Consider the following 22275-nt stretch of genomic DNA (forward strand, 5'->3'; position numbering starts at 1 on the left):
TTTTAAATATATAATCACATGAAATGGAAAGAAACACCAAAACTGATTAACAAAGATATTAGTAACTTACCCACAACCCTAAATTCAGATGACAGGCAATGCAAAAGGAGAAAGAAGAAAAAAATAGTTATAGCACATGAACAATTTAATGTTTTATTTTAAAATGTTACAATATGTAGGACAGGATTAAAAAAAAAACTGTTGTAATTACTATAACAGGCCCTTGCTGCAACTACCTCCTATATTTTAGGATTACTTTTCTGTAAAAGCAATGCATTACAACTTGTTTAAAGTAACACCAGTCCAATCAATTAAACATGAAAATATCCACTACAGGCCTGCAGATTATCCCTTTCTTAGTGCCAGACAACACAACCAAACTCCAGCATAAGCAGAGTTGGCAATAAATACAAGGGTATCCTAGCTAACACGACACCTTAAAATTGAGCTACCTGTACTAAACAATAAATTTTAAAAAAACTGCTGAGGACCTTATGAACCCCCAAGCAGATTTTCCCACTTACCCTTGACTTTCCTTCAGCATCCTTAAAGAGTTCCACGTATATAACATCACCAACTACATGAGATATACAGAGGGGAAATACCAAAAACAATGCATTTAAAAGACCACACACTTACTTCACTGTTGCCGCTTACACAACACTACAGAGGAACAACCCATTATTCACCAACAATCAACACCAGACCAGCACACCTCCTAGTAATTACAATACATACAATTTTTGAAATGAAAATCAAAGATTTGTCACCTGCATCATCCAAATCAGATTCAAACAACATTTACTATCATATAACAGCTACTTAAACAGATTTGGCCTGTATGATATAGTTGGTGAACAAATAACAAATATTGTTACTACCATTTAATAAACAATCCAACATTGCTAAAACAAGTTACATTATCCTATCAAAGCCAACTTTGTGGCAGTCAAAATACACTGTTTTAAGGTGACAAAACTTACAACCCTGGATGTGTAAAGTCACAAATACATAAACACAATACTGCAATGAAAATGCATATTGCACAACACACAAAAGCAATAATTCAGCCATATCAAGGCATAAAAGTCTAAATGCAAATCCAAGACATTGAGCGTCACAATTAAAACTTTGTGTCACCTTACAACAGATGCAAACATCAAAAATTATATTGTACTTAGCACAAGATCATTTTAAGCTCCAACAGTTGGCTCAATAGTAAAGGAATTAATAATAACAATACTTGGAACCAAATTCCATCTTACTTAATAAAAAGGACGATAAAGGAAGTAAATCAACTTCCAGGTTTTCTCCAATAACTTAAAAAAGGCAAGCATCAGTAATTTTCTACTTTTTCTTGTCCAGATGCAATTTCCTTTCACCAGAAAAACCCTACATTGCCATATGCACAATATGGAAATTTCACCGTCTATGTATTTAGAAGTTACAATGCTCAACTATCTATTACAGGACTTCAATAATCCATTTTGAGGCCTAAGCAAAGCCCAGAATTATACAATTGGCTGCAAACAAAACAAATCCTGATTTAGGCGGCCTTTACAATGTTAGATGCCTGGTCTCCCATGTCCACACGGCTCTGCTAGACAGTCTCAAAATTACTCTTGGTCATTCATCAATTGTAAAGTCAGTTTGCACAAAATATGCAGTTTTGGATAATACATTTTAAAAATTATGCAGTTTTAAGTTGTAATCATCCATGATAAACTTCTATCATTTACCAACACCACTGTCGCAAAGTGTGAAACATGTCAGTACATTACTTTAGTAACCTACCATAGCTGCAATTTTTAAAAAAAATGCTCTCTAATATAGTTCAGACAAATAAGACAGTTAAAACTCTAAGAGAAAATAGGAATGCTGTCCCTTAAGAGCTTTGTATCATGCTGTCATCAAGTGCTCTACCTGTATCCATTTATTCAACATTCGGTACATCCTGGAGTCGTGAAAAATTCTAAGAATAAATAAGGATTTGTCTAGTTATAATTGAAGAGGGGAAATAAAGAGGGGACCTTTGCATGTGGAACTGAACAGTACAAAACAAAACAAAACAATGAGGAAATACCACATCTATATCAGGCATTTAATATTCATCCTTTAAACATAATACTGAAACTTGTTGAAAGTCATTGGCCAACCAGCTCAACTGCAAAATTACCCAATGCGTGAAGGTTATTCAGAAAGGACTCACCATCAGAAGAATGTGTTGTTGCACTGAACAGCTGAGATGGATTTGTCACAAACTTTCTTAATAGATCCCTAACAGCCAGGCGGCAATACACACCAGACAATGTCATTGTCATTAAAAAGGAAAGCATTAGCAAAACAAAAACAAAACACAACTAACTATCTACCTACTTCTTTCACTGCCCAAACATCAACTTCCCTTCGATGCAAATCTGGACTTTTGAAACAGGATTTCTCAAACAGAGATTTCCAAACTGCCAACTGATGGAATCTTTTAAAATAAACATGGCTGTTAATGAAGCTCAACACTCTGGATCTGAAATTTTAATACGATGACACCACTAAGTGTGAAACTACATTCCAAGAAAGCTGACAAGGAGCATAAAAACTCCAACCATGTCTTCCAGCAAAGACAGGCAATGGATGAAATAATTACCAACTAAATGCCAAGCAAGCAATTTGATAAACTCTTATTATACAATAACTAAGTCAATGCGCGGTCTTGTAATACATGGTTTCTTTCATCTATTTAAAAAATTACGAACCAAAGACACCTAGTTATGTCCTATTTTTCTCTTGATTTCTCAATCCCAGTGGTACACAATATGGATTGTAATCCACACTAACAGCAGACAAAAACAATTTAATTTTTGTATCATTAGGTGTTTACAATGCAAGGTCAAGATTCCAGGAAGTTTCTGCTAGAATTTTCAATCTATTTGAGGGGTGAGGGGCATCACCAAATTATATTAAAGCTCTATACATCTAGACAATATAGGCTATAGCTAAACAGTAGTTATTACTTCTTTTAGCTATTTTATTGCTTAAATCCTTTTTAAGATGCTTGTTCACAAAGAATACTGATTTCACTTAAAATATTCAGCTGCAAAGCATTGAGAAGGAGCATACAGTTCAGTATATATAAAGATTTCTTCTCATCGTACTAAGAGAGGTACATCCAAGTTCATATACTTCACTACTTTCACACGTCCCAGATCATAAAGGTCATTAATTTAGAATTTCACTGACAGCCAGAGCTCAAAGCTAAAGTTATCTAACCTCTTGGGTATGCCATCAAAATGGTCTACAACGTATTAACATCTTAAACCTCACTTTCAAAGAACCCAGAATCTTTAGAACCAATTGCCCAATTCAATTATTTTAGATATACATTTATATCCAAATCACCAGGCAGCTAGACCAAATATAGATTCCATTTAAACAATAATCGAGACTCAAAGTACCCAGTGGTGACCAAGTTGTACAAATGTGTGGCTTGAAAATGCAAAAATGTTGATGGACTTCCAGGGTCTAAATTTTTTTTGCGAAATTAGTAATTCTTACTATCCCAAGAGACTGACTTACCTATCTGGGATAGGGAAAGCAGGCTCAAGAAAGAGTTTGAGTTTGACCAATCTGAGGAGCAGCACAGATTCCATGAGAAATATTTCTCAGCCAAAAATGAATTTGTTTCAAATGACTCAACATGTAATCCACTGGAATTTACAACTCTCACGAAATGATGATTCCAAATTAATGCCAAGCAAACAGAGATGTCACTCTTTATTGCTAATGCATCTCTTAGTGCGAATCCTCCTTACCAAAGAAAATTACCCTTGTCTTTGGAAAAGAAAGAACACAATGCAAGTTTGCTTTGGAGCTAAATTTTGAAAGTTTCCAGCAGAATTTTGATGGCTATTAAAGGATTTTAGAATCACCATCTCAACAGACATTTCAATAAATAAACTTTCAATTGTACGATATCCTCAAAAGAGAAACATTTCAGTTGGTATCTTTTCAATCCCACGAGGAATATTTTTGCCTGACAAAATATCTTAGAACTGTAGCTTTCCAGTATTGAGGGTCTGATTATTTTCCTCTGCCATGTGTTTTTATAAGAAAGAATACACAAAGTCCTGATTGCACATCATGGAACTGATGACACTTTTGAATGAGTTCTCTGGACAACATTATCATAAAAGCTTCACTACATTCCCACTTGTAAAGTTAGGCAATTAAAGCACATGAATTAGCATGATGTCAAACCCTTAAAGTATTTCTTGTTCCACTCCACAAGGTACTTTCCATTTTTATGCATAATTGATTTTAAAATTACAGATAAATATTACATATTTGTTTGAAAGCAAAAGATCAACTTTAACATCTGCCCTGATGTTTCACATAAGCTAAACGTTTTAATGCTAAATTCAAAGCACAAAAAAGTCTCATTAGTGTTGACTGGATCACGAATACAAAGTTCTCCAATTTTATTTATACTTGCAGTTTGCTATACCATCACTAAAATTAAAAGAAATCTCTTAAACTTTAGTAGATGAAGAAATGTAAATTAATTTTGGAAAGTATTGTCGTTATTCATATAGAAAAAAAATCTTTCCATAAATTACCTTTTTCGCGCATAAGGTCTTTAATCACTTGCCACTTTGTATCATATGGAATGTTGCTGATAAACACTCTGTTCTGGTTATGACCCTTTTTGTCTCCATTTGTCACCTTCTCTTTTAAATATGGATGAAATCGATCAGACTTTTTGTTTCCTGTGGATTTTTCTTTCAAACTTAAAGTCTCTTCCTTTGGTGGCTCATCCTCTTCACTAGGTATTAAAAGAAAAATACATTAACTTCACAAAAAACTATTCAGGTGTTCTCAAAGGAGCCATTTGTTTCAAATGTTAAAATATTGCATCTTTCAACATAATAACCAGATCTTAAACGGTGCAAAAATTAGACAAAATTTCAAATCTTTTCATCATGTTCTCACAAGAAGCGGAGTTAAAATATATGACAGAGTTAAGAGAGCATGAGGGGAAGGTGGTGATTATGAGGCCAGCCTTGCATGGAGATGCAGAAAGATCAACCATCAATCTGAATTCAAACCAAACAGGTATATTCCGATTGGTCCGGGTATTGCCATGGGAATGCAGTAGCACTATGTTCACTTAAAAAAAGAGACTATGCAAACACAAATTCTTTTGTCAACATATAGAGAGTGTCCTGTGTGCCACCGCGTAGTGGCATTATCGCTATTAATCTGGAATAATCCAGCTAATGCTGTGGGGATCCAAGTTCAAACCCTGCCACAGCAGATGGTAGAATTTGAAAAACATTTTAAAAAAAGAATCTAAAACAAATGTCAGGTAACAACCACTGGCAATAACAGACAAACTAACCACCACCCTTGACAGTTAATGGTGTTACCATCACTGAATTCCCCCACTATCAACATCTGGGGGCGGGGGGGGGGGGGGTACCATTAACCAGAAACTCAACTGGACTCGCTATACAAGTACAGTGGAAAGTAGAGCAGATGGGGATATCTGGTCAGCGTGGAAGAGTTGGAACGAAGAGCCTGTTTCTGTGATGTATTGCTGTATGACTCTAAGAGCCGGTCAGAGGGTAGGAATACTGTAGTGAGTAACTCACCTTCTTAATTCCCAAAGCTATCAGGCATAAGTCAGCATTGTGATAAAAATACTCACCATTTGCCTGGATGGATAGAGCTCCAACATTCAAGAAGCTCAACATTATCCAGGACCACTTAACCAGATTGACTAGCATCATATCCACAAGTATCCATTACGTCCACCAGATGCTCAGTAGCAATAGTGTGTATGATCTACAAGATACCCTATAGAAATTCACCCAAGATCCTTAGAAAACACATTTCAAGCCACAACCGTTTCCATCTAGAAGGACGAGGGCAGCAGACACATGGGAACACCACCAAGCTCCCCCACATCATTCACCATACTAACTTTCTTCATTGTCACTGGGTCAAAAGCCCTCCCCAAGAGCTTTGTGAGTCTTCAAATTTTGTGCGAAGATTTGTAGCTCGGGTGCTCATTGTTGTGGTTCTAGGATGTCACCTAGACAGGGGACAAAACGTCTGCAACACAAATTCCCAGCTCGGCGAACAGAACCACAACAGCTTTGCGAGTCTACTTGTAGCATTTGGATTGCAGCAGTAGCTCATCACTACCTTCGAGAGCAGCTAGGAATAGGCAATAAATGCTGACCAGCCAGCAACACCCAGATTCCAGAGAATTAAAAATGTACAGTGTCACAAATGCGCAAACGAATTACATGGAGTGGATTTTTTTTCCTGCTTGGTGACATGTTTTCACGCAGAACTATTAGGGCAGGCTGAATGAATGTTTAGATTTAATGGAATCATATGGTATAGAAGGCGGCTACACTGATAATCTTAAATTGGTTTCTAGTGTGATTCTTTGCACAGCCTTAATTAATTAATGAAGGATTTCCAGTAGCAGAATCTCATATGGTGGAGATACTTTTCTCAGGTTTGCAAGCACAGACGGGTTGAGCACAATCAGAACACTGCAAATTATCAATGGAACATGCTGAGAATTACACCTTAAAAAAAAATTTAAAGACCACTGCACTGTCATGCATTTGCAGATTGTACAAATTCCATAAATTCAAAACAGTCCCTGTTTTATGTAACCAAGAAGAGCTTGTATATTCATTGCATTTTTTCATGGAATTAAAATGGGTTATGGAAACCACAAATCTCTGTTGCTTTCTCATGACAACATCCTGACCACAGTCTGGTCTAAGAATTAAGATTAACTGCCCTTGCTGCATTTTCATGCCAATGATAGCAGAATCAATATCACTTTCTTCTCAAGCCGTATAAATTGGTAGCCGTTTTGTCTTCCCTAAATATGTTGCTCGCATACTCGCTCTACTAAGTGCACAACTTAAAGCTTAGACTTTCTTCTTTTAGCAATGTTTACTTTTTGTACTACCAAGCATTTATTATACATATCACTAATAATATTATTCTTAAATATGAAAAAAAATCACTTTACACATCAGAAAGTTTAATATTAAACACTTCAAGATGTTTCAGATAGAACTGAATTCCTTCCACAAACAGAATAAGTCTGGACCAGGAACTAGTTTTATGATTCATGAGCTAATAGTCTATCCTTGCCCCAACTCTCAACTTCTCATCCTCCCTTGTTAATGATAATAAGCTTTAAAGAACTGCCTGAAGGATACTAAGAAATAGAAACAGGATAGGTCATACTGCACTTTGGGTCTATACAATTATGGTTCATTGATTAGCTCAACTCCACCAACCCATGCCATATCCTTCAATTCTTGTTGTATTGAAGTATCTGCCTTATGCATACAGAGCATATATGACTCCATTGTACAAGAAAATTCCAAAAGAATAATTACAACTCTCTGAAAAAAAAATTGTCATTTCAGTTGCAAATGGTTAAATACCTTATTTTGAAGTGGTGACCCCAAATTAGAGATCCCCAATCCAGGGAAACATCTTTCTAGTATGCACCCTGTCAAGCTCCTTAAGAATTTTATATTTCAATCAGATTTCCCAATATTCAAAATGACAGAACATAATCCTAGTCTACTCTACCATTCTCAAAGAACAGTCTCTGCCATCACAAGTATCAGTCTAGTCAACACACATAACACTCCCACAAAAGGCAAATATCTTTTCTTTAGGTAAGGAGTGCTAACTGTACATTGTTTTTCCAATTTGAGCCCTTCCGGTCCCTTACACAATTGCAGCAGTATGTCTTCACTGTTACACTATAACCACATGGTAACAAAATCTAAAATACCATCTAATTTCTTCCAATTAAATGTTGGCTAGTGGACCACGTGTTTACAGATCTCACTCAAAACTTTGTTCTCTGACAACAATCAGAAATTAAACTAGTTTGCTCACAACTTTGAGTCACATTTAATTCTGAAATGAACTTCTGACTTCATTTTCCTACAACCAAGATTGCCTTCGTCTACCTCTGGAAGCTTGCCCAACTTTGCCGTGATCTTAGTTTATCTACTACTGAAACCCTCATTGATGCACTTGTTATCATAGAATGTCTCGTGCAGAAACAGGCCATTAGGTGCAACAAGTCCACACCAACCCTCCAGAGAGTAACTCACTCAGACATACTCCCTTACCCTATTATGCTACATTTATCTCTGGACAAATACACCTAACCTACACATCCCTGAACACTGTGGACAACTTCGCATGGCCAATTCACCTAACTTGCACACCTTTGGATTGCGGGAGAAAACCAAAGCACCGGGAGGAAACCCACGCAGACACGGGGAGAACGTGCAAACTTGACTCAAAGTCGGCCCAGGCTGGAATCAAACTAGTGTCCCTGGCGCAGAGGCATCAGTGCTAATAACTGAGCCACCTGTCTCCACACACCCTCAGCTGGTATCCCACATTCTACTCTCAATTTGTGGTCATCAAAAACTCAGCTGTTTCTGCGTTAATTTGCATAAAGTTCTGTTCGCTATCACCTTTTTGACAGACTTACACTGGGTCCGGGCAAAGCAATGCCTTGATTTTAAAACGCTTATTGTTTTACAATTCCTTCATAGCACTGCCTTTACCAACCTCAGACTTCTTCCAATTCCACAACCCTTCCTTAAATTACAGCCTCATTAATTCCCAAGTCATAACTGTGTCATTGCAATGGCTTATCTTTGCCATACCTTCAGAACAAAAGAATTAAGAGTTTACAGCCCAGGAATAAGCCCTTCGGCCCTCCAAGCCTGAGCCGATCCAAATGTACTGTCTAAACCCGTTGCTCAATTTCTAAGCATCTGTATCCCTCTACTCCCCACTTACTCATGCATTTATTCAGACATCTTAAACATCTCTGCTGGCAACGCGTTCCAAATGCCCACTACCCTCTATGTGAAGTAGAAAGTCTTCAACCATAGACTTTCTATCTAGTCTTATTCTTTATCACTCCTTTAGAACTACCTCTGACCAAATTTTTGGCATTGCTTTACATGCTACAGTATCATACCTTTTTATAAGTTTTGTTTGAAGTGGTTTGGGATTAAAGGCACTATATAAATGCAAGTTGAAAACTGCATGTTGTACCAGCAACTGACAGCACACTATAATTGTAGGCTGCAGGGGTCTACTATAGGCAAAAAAAAATCAAAGGAAGTCATGATTTTACAAAATCATGGGTAAGGATAGGAATATTGTGTTTTAGAAAGCAAATTTAAGAAACTTATAATCCAATAGGCCAAATCTCTTATATGACTGAATTTTAAAAAAATAAGCAGGTGTTTGATGAAATGAAAGGACACAGTCAAAAGTTGAAGTTCAGACAACCAAGACCAGCAACCTTGCCACATGTCTCCTTTATATTTTCAAGGGACGAAGAGGCAAAGCCAGCATTTATTGGCCATTCATAATTGAACAGGATGGCTTGCTTAGCCATTTCAGAGGAAATCGTGGCCTGACAGGATTGACCTGGGTCTCTGAATAACTAGCCCAGTGACTTTACCACTGAAACACCACCTTGCCTGCACAGAGGATACAGATAATGGGATGATGGCATAAACGTAACATGATAATGACAACTCTCGTCGATTGTTGTAAAGTTCCATCATTAACGTCAGAGAGAAATCCATCATCCTTATCTAGTCTGGCCTACATTCAACTCCAAATCAGCATTGTGGTTAATTCTCAACTATCTAAGTAGCCCCAGAGTTACTTTGTTAAAGTACAATTAGGGAGGGATCAAATGCTGGCCTTGCCAAGGACCCCACTTCATATTAAAGAACAGAAAGGCAACACAATAATTCCCTACTCATGGGAAATTTACATTTTCACAGCTCATCTTTGTGACATTAAATTTACCTGGAGGTTATTCATGTGGGGAAAAACCACAAAACTCTACTCTCCACATAATATGATGGGATCTGTCATGTGTATTTAAGATCCTTTTTTTCACTTCACATTCACATGGCACTTCTAATATAGATTAGATTACATTACAGTGTGGAAACAGGCCCTTCAGCCCAACAAGTCCACACCGAACTGCCGAAGCACAACCCACCCATACCCCTACATTTACCCCTTACCTAATGCTACGGGCAATTTAGCATGGCCAATTCACCTGACCTTTACATCTTTGGACTGTGGGGAGGAAACCCAGGCAGACACAGGGAGAATGTGTGCCCCACACAGTCAGTCGTCTGAGGCGGGAATTGAACCCGGGTCTCAGGCACTGAGAGGCAGCAGTGATAACCACCGTGCCGCCCACAAATAGCACATCTGCAGCTCAACTGTGCTGACCCTGCAACGGGACTGGAACCAACAACCTAACCTGGAATAATGCTATTAACCGAATCTTGTAATTTAAAGTGTGTGTGTGTGTGTTGGGGGGGTGGGGGAAAGAGTGGGTACCAATCATTATCATCTCAACTATTAAAAGCAATTTGACTCTCACAAAAACAAGACGCTGCTGCTTATATTGCTCAGTTCGACAATGCTAAATTGGTTGTTTTGGCGTGGTGCTGAAACAGACAGGAATGTTCCCTCCCAGTTGGGGGAACACTTCAGGACATTCGACCTCGACCTTCAGGTGACCATCCTCCAAGGCGAACTTCGGGACAGGCAGCAGAGGAAAGTGGCCGAGCAGAGGCTGATAGCTAAGTTCAGTACCCATAGGGAGATCCTCAACCAGGACCTTGGGTTCATGTCACATTACAGGTGACCACCATCGCACCCCACACACACACAGGCATCCTCTCAGAGACTTAGACGACTCAACATTCATGCACATACTCTCTCTCAGACACTCAACCCCCCACCCCAGACACACACACACATTCCCACACTCACAATCCCCAACCCAGACAGACACACACAGACAAAATCCCACACGCACACATTTTGTGGGGTGAATTTGTACTAATAGTTACATTGTACTTTGCTCAAAAGTGCATGAATTCATGTAAAACTGTTATCTCACTTTTTAGATTAGAATCAAATCTAGACATAACATAGACAGAGAAAACAGGAGACTAACACCTTCAACATATTGGTAAAAACAATGACTGCAGATGCTGAAAACCAAATACTGGATTAGTGGTGCTGGAAGAGCACAGCAGTTCAGGCAGCATCCAACAAGCAGCGAAATCGACGTTTCGGACAAAAGCCCTTCATCAGGCATATTGTCTAGCTATCACCCATTGTTACAGCTAACCTGAGAATGCAGCTTTTTAAAAAAGGGTTTTGTGATTTACACATGAAAGAAGTGAAACAATCATGATATTCAAACAGATGAAAGACTTAACAGACATCAAGGTATTTTCCAATGTATAATTTCAGTTACATCACACAGTAAATTTTTGCTAAAAATTCTGATTTAGGATTGAGTCCTCCACTATCACCTGAAGGAGCGACGCTCCGAAAGCTAGTGCGCTTCCGATTAAACCTGTTGGACTATAACCTGGTATAGTGTGGCTTTTAACTAGGAAAAATCTGTAAACTGTGGAATATATTAGATAATTATCTGGCAGCTTGATAAATCGGGGTTGCACTATTAGCTAGAAACAGAAACAGCGTTCCAATGGAACTAGCAACAGGGAGACGATAAATCGGCTAAATTCATTACCATAAGTTGGCTATTGGATAAAAGCTACTTGTACCGTTGCAAGGACTGTACAAAACACCTAAGCAATCGCAATTTTCATTAGGACAGTTTTCCCACAATCAATCGTAGAAAATGCTCTCATCCTCAATGTTACTATTAAAGTGCCTTATTGCAGGCCGAGAAATATTTTATTTCCAATAGGCAATTTTGTTGTCTACTTATATTTAAATATGTAAAACGTTTACCGAGAACCACGTGCGCATTTCTTTGTTAGACGGACAACGAAACAGTTGCAGCAATTCCCCCAGATTACGGGGGGAAAAAAAAGTACAAGAATAAAGAGGAAAATATTTCGAGAATAAACGGAAAAGAGAGTTGGAGCCAGGTCGTGTGATGTGCAGTTTAGAAACGACTACATACATTAACTTCCCCACCTACATTAGGAGAATTTATCTCAAAAGGACGAACAAATTCCTTTGCCCAAGGCTACAAGTAAAACTGCCTCCCGCCACACTGTAGCAGCCACAATTACAATTCACGTTTCCACATTGTAACTACCTTCCCATCAAACTGGAAAAGACAAAAAAAAAACGCGAATTTACGTTGTGTATAAACTGTAGAGAGAGAAAAAAAAAACCCCGCGGGGTTAAAACATCAAATTTTCAGGCGATAAAGTAGAGGTTCGGATCAAACTGCACCACAAAGCGAATACTACATGGCGCTAACTGTGACAGAGGGGTTAAAAAGACCGGCTTCTACACCGACTGGAAACTTCAGGCCTCCGAGAGGAGCCGGACACACAGTCGATTTAATAGTAACAATTTTAAAACGGGACAGAGAGAGAGGGAGAGGGAGGGGGGGGGGAGAGGGAGGCCGCCTGAGCAGACAGCCTGGCCCCCGAGGCCTGGAACCGGGGGCCCAGGGACACTCGCGAATGGACCCCGCGGCTGGATGCGACAATATTCATTTACATTTTAATGGGCGCCTCGTGGTCTTCGTGCGGAGTATTTTCCGGGTTCGGCTCTGGCTGCGTCTCCTCTTTAAGCTCCTCCATCGCGATTCTCGTTGAAAGGGAGAGCGAGCGAGCGATCGACCGTCCGAGTTCACGGCCTTTGAGGCAGGAGCTGCCGCCGCCACCGCGCGCCCCTCCCCCCACGTCACGTCACGTCACCCTCTGATCTCGCGATAACTCCCGACCCCTCCACTCACAAACACCCAGCCTCCCCACCCTACAAGCCTCAGCTTCACACAGCAGCACTGGGGTCTTCCAAAAATCAGCCGGTTACACCACAGGCTGGTGTCGTGTGATTTTTTTATTTAAATTTTGTCCAACCCCGCCACCTCCAAACCTGAACAATCAAAGTGCTCTCTCTGCCAGTGGTCAGCACGTAGCGTCCTTGAGACCCTTCGGGAAAAGGAGAGGGCGGATCCTGTCGAGCGGTTCCCTGAGCAGACTGTCAAAGCCATTTGGCAGAATGCCTCATCGCCAGAACTTTCCAACAAGCACCAAGACGTGGCTTGGCTGGTGGTGAGAAGGGCTCTGCCTGTGAGATCCTTTATGCACGCCCGGACTCTCTGCCGCACCGCACGCTGCCCTCGAAGTGGCTGCGGGGGGGACGAGACTGTCACACACCTCCTTCTGGAATGTGCCTATGCAGAGGAAGTCTGGAGAGGAATGCAGTGGTGCTTGTCGAGGTTCGTCCCGAGCAGCGCCGTGACGCGGGACTCCGTGCTCTACGGCCTGTTCCCCGGGACTCACACCGAGACGAACATTAACTGCGCCTGGAGGATCATCAACTCGGTGAAGGACGCTCTCTGGGCGGTCCGAAACCTGTTGATCTTCCAGCTGAAGGAGTTGACCCCGACCGAGTGTTGCAGACTGGCACATTCCAAGGTCCAAGACTACGTGTTGAGGGACGCGCTGAAGCTTGGGGCAGCTGCCGCCAAGGCGCGGTGGGGAAAGACCACTGTGTAAGATCGGCCTGCCGAAAGAAGAACAGGGGGCCCATACAGACGTTTTTTTGGGCTCTGCTGATGCCTCAGCCAAATATATGTATATATACAAGATTGAAAAAATGCACAGGATTGTAAAGGACAAGAATAAAGTCGAATCTGTGTTTGTAAATATGGACATATGTATGGCATGATCCAATGTACAGACCATCAAATCATTTATGAATAAAGTATATTTTTGAAATAAAAAAAAACAATACAGTGTACCCTAGGGCTGTCAACAAGGTAAAACCTCTCTGTGTGCTTGACAGGGGGTGAAAATTCCTTATGTTCACTTTATTTGTGAAATTTAATCACTGGAAGAATTTTCCTGATCACATGTATGTTCTAAAGAGAAGGGTCTGTTTCCATGCTGTACAGTTCTATGACTCTATAAGTGTTGTGGACTTGAAACAGTCTGGTCGTACCAGACTTGCTGAATTCCTTCAGACACCTGTTTTTGTGCGTTACTGGAGTAAACTCGTTTGGTTATGCATCTTATACATGTCAACTTTGGTCACGTCCTTTATTTATGTAAAAACCGGAAGAACTCCGGCTGTTCTAAATCATTTATTTATATATTTTTTATGTAATACAGTATATTTTTGAATTCAAAACTGCTTCTCAGATGCTGTGCATTTCCAGGATTATTTTTCAATTTTGCCATCAAATAAACGGTTTGACATCCAGTAATACCACACAAATAGAAAAATAACTGATTTCTCCCATTGTTCAACTGCACATATTTTAATAATTATATGGAAATTATGTCAAAGAAAGAGACTGACAAATGGAGAGATACTACTACAATTTTATTCAACACTTCTTGGGATCAGAGTACATGAATACTTGTCCATAAAATTTGTGCGGGTGTTTGCACTTGAGGTTACAATTAACATCCATTTCAGGGTAACTCCCTCCACAGGGGATCTGAGACGTGGGAACAGAATAATCAGCATGGGTAATGAGTCATGTAGAGTCTAAATCAGGCAATGCAAGTTATTACAAATAAAGAACTGCAGATGCAGGATAGCTAAAATAAAGACTGCTGGAGAAACTCAACCAGCAGCATCTACAGAGAGAAAAAAAAAGAGTTAATGTTTCAAGACAGATGTGACTCTTCCTTGGAAATGAAGGGGGCAAAATAAGGTTGGGGAGGAAGAGTAAACATAACAGATTGGCGAGGCTCATAGCAAAACACAAAAGGATAGTCCTAGATATTTTCAAGTCACTGTATTCAAAGATGCTACAATACACCCTAACAGCATCTGAGACTTGAACCCAGGCATCCTGGCTCAGAGGTAGGGACACTATCACTGCACCACAAGGGCCTTAAAAGGTGGTACAATGGTATTACAGGACCATCATAGATGTCTAACAGGTGCAGAAAATTGGTCAATTCTGCTGAAAGCAAACCCATTTTCATGCCTAGTAGAAAGTGAGGACTGCAGATGCTGGAGATCAGAGTTGAGACTGTGGTGCTGGAAAAGCACAGCAGGTCAGGCAGCATCTGAGCAGCAGGAGAATCGATGTTTCGGGCATTAGCTCTTCAGACGTTGTCATGCCTCACTAAGTTCATGCACTGGAAATAAAGCCTCACTATTTCCCAAAGTGTCACAAAAATTAAAATTTTCTTCAGATTACACAAAGTCCCGATTTACCTGCTGGATAAACCTAAGCTTGGTTAGGGTCAAAACAAAAACTGCAGATGCTGGAATCCAAAACAGACAGGCAGGAGGCTGGAAGAACACAGCAGGCCAGGCAGCAACAGGAAGTGGAGAAGTCGATGTTTTCGGTGTAACCCTTCTTCAGGACTGGGTGGGTGTGGGGGGAGCTGCAGATAAAGGGGGTGGTGGAGGCACGGGTGAAGTAGAGATAGGTGAAGACAAGTAGAGAGTATGACTTGGTTGGTCAGTGGAAAGAATGAATCCAGTTGGTGGCAGGGACCAGTGGAAGGGAGGAGTAGGGGCCTGGAAGGGAGGTTGTTTGAAACTGGGGAACTCAATGTTGAGTTCTCCGAGCTGTAGGCTGCCTAGGCGGAAGGTGAGGTGTTCCCCTAATTTGTGCTGTGGTTCGTTTTGGTAATGGAGGAGGCCAAGGACGGTCATGTCGGAAAGGGAGTGGTTGGGGGAACTGAAATGGCCAATAACTTCCCTCCTCATCCCTGACTCCCTTCCCAGCCCCTCCCCTGTTCCACTGCTCCCTACCACCAATTGGATTCATTCCTCTCCCTGTCTTCACCTATCCCCATTTTATCAACCTGCCCCCCTACCACCTCCTTTATCTGTAACTCCTCCCCACACTCACCGCCAGTACTGAAGAAAGGTTACACCTGAAACATCGACTTCTCCACGTCCTGATGCTTCCTGGCTGGATAAACCCAAGCTAACAGAAAACATTGACCAGATTTCTGTAGTTAACAAAATCAATGTTTTATTCCAAGTAAATAGATCTTAATCACAGACAAACAACTATAAATTGTCAATCTGTAATTACAGTCATAGAGTCACAGAGATGTACAGCATGGAAACAGACCCTTCAGTCCAACCCGTCCATGCCGACCAGATATGCCAACCCAATCGAGTTCCACCTGGCCCATATCCCTCCAAAACCTTCCTATTCAAATGCCCATCCAAATGCCTTTTAAATGTTGCAATTGTACCAGCCTCCACCACTTCCTCTGGCAGCTCATTCCATACACATACCACCCTCTGTGTGAAAAGGTTGCCTCTTAGGTCTCTTTTATATCTTTTCCCTCTCACCCTAAACCTATGCCCTCTAGTTCTGGACTCCCTGACCCCAGGGAAAAGACTTTGCCTATTTACCCTATCCATGCCCCTCAATTTTGTAAACATCTATAAGGTCACCCCTCAGCCTCCAACGCTCCAGGGAAAACAGCCCCAGCCTGTTCAGCATCTCCCTATAGCTCAAAACCTCCAACCCTCGCAACATGCTTGTAAATCTTTTCTGAATCCTTTCAAGTTTCATAACATCTTTCCGATAGGAAGGAGACCAGAATTGCACGCAATATTCCAACACTGGCCTAACCAATGTCCTGGACAGACACAACATTACCTCCCAACTCCTGTACTCAGTACTATGACCAATAAAGGAAAGCATACCAAATGCCTTCTTTACTCTCCTATCTACCTGCGACTCCACTTTCAAGGAGCTATGAACCTGTACTTCAAGGTCTCTTTGTTCAGCAACACTCCCTAGGACCTTACCATTAAGTGTATAAGTCCTGCTAAGATTGGCTTTCCCAAAATGCAGCACCTTTCATTTACCTGAATTAAACTCCATCTGCCACTTCTCAGCCCATTGGCCCATCTGGTCAAGATCCTGTTGTAATCTGAGGTAACTCTCTTCGCTGTCCACTACACCTCCAATTTTGGTGTCATCTGCAAACTTACTAACTGTACAGAGTCTAGATTAGAGTGGTGCTGGAAAAGCAAAGCAGTTCAGGCAGCATCTGAGGAGCAGTAAAATCGACATTTCGGGCAAAAGCCCTTCATCAGGAATACAGCTAACTGTACTAACTGTACCTTTTATGTTCGCATCCAAATCATTTATGTAAATGACAAAAAGTAGAGGACCCAGCACCGATCCTTGTGGCTCTCCACTGGTCACAGCCTCCAGTCTGAAAAACAACCCTCCACCACCACCCTGTCTTCTACCTTCGAGCCAGTTCTGTATCCAAATGGCTAGTTCTCCCTGTATTCTGTGAGATCTAACCTTGCTAATCAGTCTCCCATGGGGAACCTTGTCGAACGCCTTACTGAAGTCCATATAGATCACATCTATCCCTCTGCCCTCATCATTCCTCTTTGACACACATATACAGACAGACAAATGAACCACTAGTTATAGAGTCATAGAGATGTACTGCACAGAAACTGATCCTTTGATCCAACTCGTTCATGCCAACCAGAGATTTGTATGTGAACACAGGAGGTACATTTAGTAAGATTGCAGATGATATCAAAATTGGAGGTGTAGCGGACTACGAAGAATGCTACCTCAGATTACAACAGGATCTTGATCCGATGAGCCGTTGAGCTGAGGAGTGGTAAATGGAGTTTAATTTAGATAAATGTGAAGTGTTGCATTTTGGAAAGGCAAATCAGGGCAGGACTTAAGACACATAATGGTAAGGTCCTGAGGAGTGTTGCTGAACAAAGAGACCTTGAGGGGCCCAGCAATCACTGCCCTAGCTTCCCAGAGTTCTAGGTCATAGAGTCCGACAGCATGGTGAGCAAACTGTTGACCAAAACACCCATCAACACTAACTCCACTTGGCCCATATCCTTCTAAACCTTCCCTCTCCATGTTTTTATCCAAATGCCTTTTTAAATGGTGTTAATGTACCCGCCACAACCACTTCCGCTGGCAGCTTATTCCATATTCATACAACCCTCTGTGTAAAAATGCTACCTTTTTATTCTTTCCCCTCCAGCCTTAAACTGATGCCTTCTTGTTCTTGATTCCCTAATCCTGGGAAGAAAACAGAGTGCATTCACCCTATCTATGCCTCTCATGATCTTATGCACTTCTACAAGATCCCCCCTCAGTCTCCTATGCTCGAAAGAAAGAAGTCCTAGCTTGCCCAACCTCTCCTTATAACTCAGGCCCTTGAGTCTCAGCAACATCCTTGCAAATTTCATCTGCACTCTTTCCAGTTTAATAACATCCTTCCTACAGCAAGGTGACCAAAACTACACACAATACTCTAAGTGCGGCCTCACCAACGTCCTGTACAACTACAACATAGCTTCCCAACTTCTGTACTCAGTGCCCTAACTGATGAAGGCCAGTGTGCCAAAAGCCTTCTTCACTGCCCTGACTACCTGTGATTGCATTTTCAGAGAACCTGAACTCCACTACACTCCTGAAGGCCTACCATTCACAACTAAACTCCTCCCTTGATTTGACTTTTCAAAGTACAAGACATCACACTTATCTATATTAAACTTCATTTGCCATTTCTTGATCAGCTGGGAAAGCAGGCCAAGGTCCTGCTGCAAATTCTGAGAACCATCCTCAATGTCCACGATACCACCTATTTTAATGTCATCAGCAAACTTACTAATCATGCCTTGTACATTCTCATGATATAGATAACAAACAACAATGGAACCAGGACTGACACCTGAGGCACTCCACTAGTCACAGGCCTCCAGTCTGACAAGCATCCTTCCACTATTACCCTCTGCTTCCTACCATCAAGCCAATTGTGTATCCAATTTGCTGGCTCCCCCTAGATTCCATGCAATCTAACCTTGCAGAGAAAATTACCACGTGGAACCTTATCAAAGGCCTTACTTAAATCCATAGTGACTATGTCTACCACCCTGTCCTCATCAACCTTCCTGATCACTGCATTTGTGTTAGCATGATTTCCCACGCACAAAGCTATGCTGACTATGCCTACTCAAACCCTATCTTTTCAAATGTACATGTATCTTATCTCTCAGATATTTACTTACCACAGATGTTAGGCTCACTGTTCTATAGTTCCCAGGTTTTTCTTGCAGCCCTTCTTGAATAAGGGTACAATATTTGCTACTCTCCAGTCTTCCGGGACCTCACCTGTGGCTAATGATCATGCAAAAATATCAGCCAGGGCTCCTGTAATTTCTTCTCAAGCCTCTTGCCGCGTTCATGGATGTATCTGGCCAGGACAAGGAGATTTATCCACCTTCATACATTCTAATACATCCAACACTTCCTCTACTCTGATTTGGACATTCCAAAGTATCTCCACTAACCTCCCCAAGATCTGATGTCTTCAGACTTTCTCCATGGTTAACACAGAGGAGAAATATTCATTGACAGCCTTGCCCATCTCCTGCAGTTCAACACATACATGTCCACATTTGTCCTTGAGGGGTCCTATTCTCTTCCAGTTATTTCTTTTCCTTTAATATACTTAAAGAACCTCTTTCGATTCACCCTAATCTTCTCAGCCAAAGCTATCAGGTGCCTCATTTTTACCCTCCTGGTTTCCTTCTTCAGTAAATTTCTGTATCCCCAACATACCTTTAGAAATTCCCTTGACTCAAGCTGCCTGCACCTGAGCCATACCTCCTTTTTTCTGGTTAAAGCCTCAATAACACTTGTCATCCAGGGTTCCGTATTCCGGTCAACCTTGCCTTTCACACTCTCAGAAACGTACAGACTTTGAACTCAAGCTATCTCAGTTTTAAAGGCCTCCCACTTGCCTTAGATCTCTGCCTGCAAACAAACTAATCCAATCAAACCCCACGAACTCCTGTCTAATTCCATCTAAATTTGCCTTATCCCAAGTTAGAACTTGAACCTGCGGACCAGTTTTGTCCCTCTCCAAAACTATTTTAAAATTAATAGAACTATGGTCCCTGGTCCCAAACTGCTCCCTCAATGTCACCTCCAACACCTGTCCTTCCCTATTTCCCAAAAGTAGATTGAGTTTTGCCCCTTCCCAAATAGGACCCTCTATATACTGCTTGAGGAAACTTGCCTGAATGCACTAAACAAATTCCACCCCATCTAAATCCTGAATGCTCTGGCAATCCCGATTTATGCCAGGAAAATTAAAATATGTTGACGATGACAACCCTATTGCTCCTGCAAGTCTCCCCAATCTCCCTACATATTTGTTCCTCTAATTTCCATTGACAGTTGGGGACATATAGTACAACCCCAATAACACCACCATCCCCTTATTTCTTAGCTCCACCCACAAAGTCCCACTGGATGATTCTTCAGTTATTTCATTGCTGATTACTGCTGTGATACTCACCTTAATCAAAAATGCAACTTCCCCTCCCTTCTTTCCACCACCTGTGCCCCACCTAAAGCACCTGTGTTATAGGTGGAGGAAACAACTGAGAAAGCAGTTAAATAACCCCAGTCCACATCGTTCACTAAAATAATTCATTTGTTTGCCATCACTTTCTGTTCTTCATCAATCTCTCCTCCAGGTTCTTTTCACTACTTCACAAGAGGCACAGGCAATTGGTACACTAAATGCAAACCCTCTTACTGGTAAAAGGCCACAGTTTACAACAACTGATGAGGGAAAATAATCAGCTCTGTTCAAGCTTTAGGTATTTTTCTGGACAGAAAGACAAACTATCTGTCTTTGCAGCCATCCAAAGGCTTCTGCTCCAATTGTTTACACCCACAAGCTATTCAGCTACCCAGCTGCAAATCATGTAGTTTTTGTCAGGCTGATGGTCTGTGGCATCCACAATGAGTCACAACCCCAATTAGCTAGCTGAATCTCATTTGGCACACACCCCTGGGGTCAGCCCATCTACAGACAGCTTCCCCCACTGCTTGAATGAAACAGCAGTGTTAATAAATTTACATTGAGTTTCATTGAGTTGCATTTCCGTCCACAATTCTTGGTTTTAAAATAGTGCTTTTCCTATTTCAGTCCACAATCAAAAGTACAGAAAAATAAGAAGCTACAGTCTTTACACCATGGGGTGGGGGAGTTGTAATCAAAATGGAGGACACTGTTCATGGATTGAAGTTGTTGAACTCATAAATGAAAGCTGTAAGGTACATAAACAGAAAATGAGGTGTTGTTTCTCCAGTTTGCACTGTGCTTCACTGGACCACCACAGCAGGCCCAGGATAGAAACGTTATCATAACAGCAAGATGCTGTATTGAAATGGCAAGTAACTGGATAGTCTGGGTCAGTCAGAGTCAGAGAGTCATACAGTACGAAAACAGGCCCTTCAGCCCAGCTCATCCATGCTGGCCAGATTTCCAAAACGGAACAAAATGCGTTTACCTGTGTTTGGGACATAGCCTTCTAAACCATTCCTATCCATATATACCTATCCAAATTTTTTTTAAAAGTTCTAATTTTTTTCGTCTCTACCACTTCCTCTAGAAGCTTGCTCCATATACATAGTCTAATGGCAGAATGAAGGTGTTCCACAAAGTCACCCAGTCTGCACTAATCAGTCCATAAGACATAGGAGCAGAAATTAGGCCATTCAGCCCATTAAGTCTATCCTATCATTCAATTATGGCTTATACGTTTCTCAACCCCATTCTCCCACTTTTTCCCCTTAATACTCAAGAACCTATCTATATCAGTCTTAAATATACTCAATGACCAGGCCTCCACAGCCTTCTGTGGCAATGAATTGGTTAGATTCACCACGCTCTGGCTGAAGAAGTTTCTCCTCATCTCTGTTCTATCTTCCCTTTACTCTAAGACTGAGCCTTTGGATCCTTGTCTCTCCTACCAATGGATACATCTTCCCAATAACTACTCTGTCCAGGCCATTCAATAGGCTGTATGTTTCAATTAGATCTCCCCTCATCCTTCGGAACTCCACTGCGTACAGACCCAGAGTCTTCAAACATTCCTCATATGTTAAGCTTTTCATTCTTGCGAACCTCATTTGAACATGCTCCAGGGCCAGTCTATCCTTCCAGAGATATGGGACCCAAAACTGCGCACAATACTCCAAATGTGGTCTGACCAGAGCCTAATGGAGCCTCAGAAGTACATCCCTGCTTTTATATTCAAGTCCTCTCAAATAAATGCCATCATTGCATTTGCCTCCTTAACTACTGACTCACCCTGCATGTTTACATTGAGAGAATCCTGGACTAGAACTCCCAAGTTTCTTTGCAC

The 22275-nt window shown here is 41.2% G+C and overlaps 1 protein-coding gene across 1 annotated transcript in view; it reads right to left on the reverse strand.

Moving 5' to 3' along the window:
- myef2 (myelin expression factor 2) overlaps nt 1-12788 on the reverse strand; it is a 28807-nt gene extending 16019 nt beyond the window's left edge. The window contains exons 1-4 of the mRNA XM_072565122.1: nt 12613-12788; nt 4611-4816; nt 525-577; nt 71-78 (exon numbers count right to left, since the gene is read on the reverse strand). Coding sequence (XP_072421223.1) covers nt 71-78; nt 525-577; nt 4611-4816; nt 12613-12695 — 350 coding nt within the window. The 5' untranslated portion in view covers nt 12696-12788. The remainder of the gene's footprint in view (nt 1-70; nt 79-524; nt 578-4610; nt 4817-12612) is intronic.
- Between the last annotated feature and the right edge of the window lie 9487 nt (nt 12789-22275).

This window comes from Chiloscyllium punctatum, chromosome 48, assembly GCF_047496795.1.
Source record: "Chiloscyllium punctatum isolate Juve2018m chromosome 48, sChiPun1.3, whole genome shotgun sequence".
In the NCBI taxonomy this organism is placed as follows: Eukaryota; Metazoa; Chordata; class Chondrichthyes; order Orectolobiformes; family Hemiscylliidae; genus Chiloscyllium; species Chiloscyllium punctatum.